The 7,372-nt window shown below is 46.5% G+C and overlaps 1 protein-coding gene across 1 annotated transcript; it reads right to left on the reverse strand.

Moving 5' to 3' along the window:
* Positions 1–66: 66 nt before the first annotated feature.
* LOC112548647 (octopamine receptor-like) lies at positions 67–6,667 on the reverse strand. Its single transcript, XM_025194998.1, has 2 exons — positions 6,121–6,667; positions 67–3,928 (listed from the first exon to the last, which is right to left on the reverse strand). Exons 1-2 carry the CDS (start codon positions 6,330–6,332, stop codon positions 3,250–3,252), a joined length of 891 nt encoding a protein of 296 aa, XP_025050783.1. The 5' UTR covers positions 6,333–6,667; the 3' UTR covers positions 67–3,249.
* Positions 6,668–7,372: the final 705 nt, after the last annotated feature.

Consider the following 7,372-nt stretch of genomic DNA (forward strand, 5'->3'; position numbering starts at 1 on the left):
GACACCACAGATAGCAGGTTTACATGGTTTGAAAAGGACAAAAAGACAGTTCTTGTATCTCACTTAACTTTTCTGCCAAGTTTAAAATAATCAGATTTGGCCCAGTGCAAACTAATGTTTTTAAGATTGAGATGGCCCTTTAAATTGTGCCTGAGATACTCAGTGAAAAGAAGAGAGTTGGGAGAGAGAGGGACTTGAGATTTTGGTCTGAGTTTGTGAATGAGTTGGTTATGGAAGCTTGAAGACCATCTCTTGAGCTTTGTTGAAGATCAGAGTAGCATCCATACCTAAACTTGCTGATGCATTTTTCCACCTCATTTCAGTAACTTACAGGTTTGTTTGGTATTTTTTTTGAAATCTTGGTCCTTGACTGAGGACTTCTTCCCTCTCTTTCTCTCCAAAAAAAATAAATGGCACTAGTTATTTTCTCTTATCATGTCGCTATATTGTATGGCTAGAAACGTTTTGAGACTGAACCCAACTGCCTGCAACATCCAAATTCTGCAATTGTATACGATGGCAACAGCAAATGGCTTCTTTTCTTCTTTTATGGCTTGGAAGTGTTTTGGACAGTGGGCTTGTCCAGTGAAGCCAGTTTGTTTTCAGGGTGTAGCTTTGCTGAACTTGAGTTCGATTCAGGAAGGTCTGTAGCAGGGTTAGCAGAGTGAAACAGATGTGTGGTCTTCCCTCAGATCCAGCTAGTAAGTGCATGGGGGAAGGTTCATTTAGTGGCTTGTGATCACCAGCATGTTTCAGTCCTCATACCAGCAAGATTTTGTTACCGTCCAAGTCTGGTCAACTTAAATACTCTTGATAATTCAGCAGCTGCGTCTTTCCATACCAGTGGTTCTGTAACATGTTAGAACTGCTGCCTTGCATTTCTCATCTGCCTGTCTGGTCTCTCTTGTACACCTTTGAATCTCCTCAGTGACATGCTGTATAAGTTTCCTAGATGAATATTTTATCTTACTCTGGTTTTCTCCCGTCTCTTCTGTTTGTAACTACCCTGCCAAAGGTCTCGGGGCATGGTAAGTTCTATTTACATATTAAACATGACAAGTCTCCTCAGAGACAGCACAGAAGAACAATGCCTGGACTCTCTAATAGTTCACATTTACAAAGAGAATGCACACAATTTCTGTACATTAAGACCATTTCCCCTACCTGTATGCACTCCTTATGAAGCATGGCTCTGGTATCCTCCAGGTTTCAACTGAGTTTTGAAAGTTTATAGTTTTCAACTTTATACATCAGAAGACAACTGGGGTGAAATTCAGTCTTGTGCGGAGATGGCCCCAGACCTAGCCACTGCTGAAGTTGTTGGAAGCAGTACCTGGTGTGCGCGCTGGCTTTCTGCACTGGAGCAGATTTCACTCGGGACTAAATCCTGCAAAACCCCATGTATGTGCTCTGACATGAGTAGTTGCATTGAAAAACTGAATCAAGTGGATTTTGCTGAATGTGGGCTGTACTGACTTGCTGTGAAGTGCATGTGCTCAGTGTTAGTACATGCCCAGGCTAAAAACAACACAATTCATATTGGTTTTATCAAGTTTTTTTTCTATGTGAACACATCACTGGGTGCATCTACACATGAAATTAGTGCTCCCAAATAAACTCCAGTGCAGTTCATGCCACAATTTACTGCTCCTGGGCACAACAGTTGCACATGAGACCTGGACTGCAGCATGTTGAGCGGTGCAGTCCTGGCTGGTAGGGAGCCGGGGGGGGGGTGTCAGCTGACCAGAACAGAGCTGCTCTGCCCAGCTCAGCATACTGCGGAGGGGCTTGCTGGAGTACAAAGGTGCTCCAGGGTGGGGCTAACCAGCAGACAGATCCCCACGTTGTAGCACACTCGTGCCCCAGCCATCCCCAGTCACCATCTACATGTGTATTGTGGTGCACTAAATAACTCCACCATAGGATAGTACTTGTATCAGGCAGTACTATCCTACAGCAGAATTAATTAGTTTACTGTGGCCTAATAATGCTGCATGTATAGCTGGTGATACTTTATTGCAGCACTAATTAGTCAACTCCATAGTAAAGTGCATGTGCAGATGCCCCACTTTGTAGGAGGAGTCAAAGAACTGTAGAGTTGGAAAAGACCTCAAGGGTCATCTAGTCCAACCTGCTGCACAATGAGCTGTTCCTAAATACAACAAATTCTCTTGCAAACCTCGAATGAAAGAGATCCCACAAGTTCCCTGGGCCTCTTGTTCCATTTCCTACTCTTCTTACAGTTACGGAAGGTTCCCCCTTCCCCTGATTTAATCCAAATCTCTTACTGCAGTTTCAACCCATTGCTTTGTGTCTTCCCACTTGCAGTAGTCTTTCAAATACTCAAATTGCTACCAAGTGCCCAACCCTTAGTCTCCTCCAATTAAATGCATGAAGACAGACGGGAAAGAATCAGGTATGGTTTACATTTCAACCCCTTTATCATCGTCACTTGCCTCTGGATCCTCTCTAGTTTCTCCACATCCTTAAAATGTGGAGCCCAGAACTGCACACAATATTCCAGCTGAGGCCTAACCAACACTAAGCAGAGAGGAGCAATCACCCCTTGTATCTTCTGTACAGTGCTTGTTAAGGCATTTCTTTTTAATGTCACTGGATCACATTGCTGACTCAGGTTGAATCTGTGATCCACCAAAACCCTCAGATCCTTCTCAGCAACACCGTTGCCCAGCCAGTTATTTCCCATTCTGGCTTTTTGCACTCTGTTTTTCTTCTCTAAATGTAGCACCTTACATTTGTCTTTGCCAAATTCATTCTTATCTAGTTTTCCAATCTATGGAGATTCTTTTGAATTTGAATCCTGTCCTCCTGAGTGTTTTGAGTTTTGCCATCTGCACCCTTCATCAGGGAGTTCTCTTTTGACATCCAAATCCTTAATAAAGACCTAAAACAACACCCAGAAGAAACTCCATGGAACCCCAATAATTTGTTATTTTTATGAATAGTCATTTTTAATGCAAAATAGCCCAATTGGTTATGGAGAGTTTAGCGGGGAGGCCAAGGTCTTTTCCTGTTTTCCCATGCGCTACTAGTTTTGTGCTAAGCACAAAAGAGCATGAAATAACAATGGCATTATCATTCCTTGCATTTCACACAAATCAAAGCCAGTTGATTTGTAATATGCACCCAAAAATGAAAATAGTTCAATGAATAAATCCCACCCCCCAAATGCTCTCCAGTCACTCTGCGTGCTTTCGGTCGCATCCTGCAATAAACAGCTTGGACCTCTTACTGTTTTGTCTTGTTTTTCAGGGTTCCAGAAGACAATGGCACTTTAATGCTGTACTCCAGGTCCTGAGCAGTCTTAGTAAAGGTGGCTATTGAAACCATGTCTTCTCCAATGTCCACCTGAGACCTGCGCCTGCAGAAAAGTAGCTTCTTCAGAGCCCGCTGGAAGTCCCGATTCAGAAAAGCATAGAGCATGGGGTTAATGGTAGAATTGCAATAACCCAGCCAAGTTATGATCTTAAAGGTATCAGCCAGGACCGAGCTGGTGGAATCAGCCCCTTTAGCAGCTAGCCATACATTCAGGACAAAGTACGGTAACCAGCACAGTATAAAGACCGAGATGATGATGCTAATTGTCCGAGTGGCTTTGTTCTCCAGCTGTAGATTGTTCGGCCGCTTGCTGTTGGGGTGGTAGTGAATCTCAAGGGCCTGCGAGACTATGCGGGTAGCTTTGAGCCGTGACGCTCGATAGATGAAGAAATACATGCTGCACATGACCATGAAGGGGACAAAAAAGGCTAGGGCAGAAGCGACGATGGCAAAAGTCCAGTTGGTGACAAAGATGCACTCTCTGCCAGCATCAAAATCTACGCCAGGGATCTCATTCCAGCCTTGCATGATGGGTAGAAAGGAAATGAGGGAGGAGTACACCCAGACCATGCAAGTCATCACAATGCACCTAGGAATGGAAGAGCACGGGGCACAAGTGAGTTCTTACTTGAAGCATGACAGTTTAAAAAAATCCCAGATCTTAAAAGAGTTTGCAAACTCGGTGCAAGGCCACACCGGGTATTTGCTTCCAAAAAAGGATGACGAAACAAAGAAGAAAGAAAAAAAAAACTTGGCTGTTACAAAGATGAAAGTTGAATGTATTTCTGGTGCTTTTCAAGATATATTATGCCATGATTTTATTTTATTTTTTTTTAAACATTGTTTTTTAAACGTTCTCCATGACAGCCCTGGCGGGTATCATCAATCAGTGGCCCTGAAGGGCTTTGAAGAGGTAAAAAAGAGAGAAACCTTCTTTGCAGTATTTAGCACCAAACAAGATCATCTCCAAAGCTTGTTGCATTTGGATCTAGGGATTAGATACAGGATGATCTCAGCTAGCTGATTTGTCTACACTGCAGCAGCTGCACCCTCTGTAGCTGTACTGAACTAGTTTAAATGGGTTAACCCTGGTATTATAGCAGTCTGTGTACCGTAGCAATATGGTGCTCATTCAGGGCTTCTCCCTTGGCCCTCCACCCCTCCCCTGAACACACAGGTGTACACACATGCACACACAGCTGGGAGGAGGAGGGGGTTAGGCAGCACTGAAGTCTTATGTTGCAGCAGTACCACAGCCAGGTAGTTCAAAGCTAACTTGGTTTTGTTCACGTGAGGTGCAGACAAGGCTGTGACTGCAGTGAAAATGTCCTCAAAAAGTCTTATGACCCTTTGCCTCAGTTTACCAAGAGCCCTGGAGTGACCCCCCACTTCCCATTCTCAATGTAAATGATTGTAAAAATTAAAAAAAAACTGGACACAAGAGTCCTGCTACCGGCTGTAGCTCTAATCCTGCTGGAGAGGCAAGTACAAATTGACTGACTGCAAGATGGCAGGGCCAGGGCATTAGGAAGGTGCTTACTCCCGCTCTCCCCATTCAGCAGCCCTTGTGTATGGACTTCCAAAGGAGCTGTCATGGGAACTTAAAGCTAATTGCCGTGTTGGTGGTGCTACTAGATCAGGACAGTGACGGTATCACTACCTACATTTTTCTGGGGGTTATTTCCTCTTTGATGCAGTTCCCTCCTGAAATGCAAAGGGCGTGCAGGGTGTCCCTTGTGCCTGGGGGCAGGTATCGCAGACGGAAATTTACTGTGAGCCAATTATATTTTTAAACATGTCCATGAATTCAAAAAAGTCATCCACAGAAGGGCACCCAGGCTAGGTCGGATGTGCATCTTCATGCAACTCTCCCCTAGATCATCCTCAAAAAAACAATAGTGCAGCACAGAGGCTCTAAGTGGTGCAAACATCCTTTTATCTGTATTGATCCGATTTTGAGAGCTGGCTGCAAATGGCTTATTGGGGGCTTCCATGGCCCATGCTGAATGTGGATCAGACAGCCAAGGGAGAACATGGAAGTGGTTGGGCACTTCAGAGGAGCCCGACTGGGTGTGGTTATCAATGAAATGTTATCGAGGCCATTGACCTGAGTGCTGATCTCATACATGCTAGCACAGCTTGCATTACTGTAATACCCAAGTGCTTCCACGCTTACGTTAATGTATTTATCCACACACAGAGAAGTGCTCTTATCCTCAGCTTAAGAGATGAGGATCGGAGGCACAGTGAGATATAAAACAATATACCACAGGGTCAAAGGGGGGCAGGATTCGCTGCACATCAGCTGCTCCATCCGCAGCAACTGCCCATGTGTGCACTCTTACCCTTTCGCATCGAGGACTAAGCTACTGCAATGTAGCTTCCACTTAGCACAGGGTAAGAGTGCACACAGGCAACATGCAGTAAAGCTCCACTTCTCGTACTCTACAGCAAGTCCACGTTTGTGTGCCCGTACCCCAAATGACTTGCCCAACAGCGCGCACGAGTTTATGGGAGAGTAAGGAATTGAGCCTAAGCCCCCAGCTAGCATCGAAACACTGGACCATCCTTCCTGTCCATCCTCACCTTTGAATTCTTCCGTCTTACCACCTGCAATGCTCAGTTCCTATTTGAATCAAGACCAGAGGCACTCCTGTGGCTGTGTTAAATGCCCAGCAACATTTTAGCTTCCAGTCAATAAACCCTGGCAGCTGTGAGCATCTGTCAGAGCCTGGAGCCTCCTCTCTCCTCCACAGTCATTAGAGGAGTCAGTCCACTCACCTGCCACGTGACATCCTCTTCGAATAATGGTAGGGGGTCACCACGGAGCAGTATCGATCCAGGCTGATAAAGCACAAGGTAACAATGGACGCCGTGCAGAACATGACATCAAAGGAGATCCACACTTTGCAGAACAGCTTCCCGAACAGCCACATCCCTGTCACCTCATAAATTATACTGGGGAAGGGGTGGTGAGGATGCACAAAGAACATGGTTAGGTAGATATCTGGGAAGGATGCTTATTTGCTTTCAAGGACTTTGCTTTACCCAAGAGCAATGTGAATGCCAAGCCTGGCTGGTGAGGTACTGAAGCAGAGGTCCCACATGGCAAAATTCAAACTATAAGGCCCATTCTCATTGTTTAGCACACGGGTGCTCAACTCTAGCTCGTGAGACAAATATGACCTCCAGAGTCATGGTACCTGGCCCACAGGGACCCCTACAGATCAGGGCATTTGGTGTCATCGGAGCAGTAGTAATTAATACAGTCCCCACCACTGCCAAATTCCCAAGCCCCACGTGGTGGGTTGGGACCAGACCATGCCCATCCTCCACCTTCACCCCTCCCGGCTGGGCCATTCCCCCTTTCCCCCGCAGGGCTGGGTGAGGCCAGGCTGTCCCCTCCCTCCGTCCCTTCCTCCACCTCTCCCTCCCCTCACAGCTGGATGGGGGCCCCACCATGATCACTCCAGATGCCAGATCAGGATCACAGCCTGGATCCAGCTCATGGACAGACCAGACTGCCTATCTGGCCAAAATGTTTAGCATCACTGAATTAGCACATTAAATGTTCTGCTGAGGCAAATACGTCTGTGAAAAATACGTCCCTGTATCAAATCATTGCCAGTAAAGTCAAGGGAGCTGTAACAAAAGACTGACCAGCAGGGATCCAGGCTTTCTGTTCACCATGGAAAAATATGGTAACACCTGGATTTTCTCATTTTAAGGAGGAAAACCCAGGTTTTCTTCTTTAGAGGAGAAACGTGGGAAGCGGTGGGTTTCCCCTTGCAGGCAGGCAGAGTCCCAGCCTTCAAGGGGCGGGGGCAGCGGGAGGAGGGCGGTCAAGCAGGGGGTGCCATGTGCACGTGCACGTGTACACACGCACGTGGCCGCCAGGCAGCCTGGAGAGCAGCTCCTGCAGGTAAGTCTGGCCACGGGGTGGGGTGGAATTGAGGCCCCCGTAGTGAGGAAGGGAGGGAGTTGAGTAGGGATGGGGCTGTGGGTGCTGCTCAGCTTGGGTAGCACGTGGGGC

The sequence above is a fragment of the Alligator sinensis genome, unplaced genomic scaffold (genome assembly GCF_000455745.1).
Source record: "Alligator sinensis unplaced genomic scaffold, ASM45574v1 scaffold587_1, whole genome shotgun sequence".
Lineage (NCBI taxonomy): Eukaryota > Metazoa > Chordata > Crocodylia > Alligatoridae > Alligator > Alligator sinensis.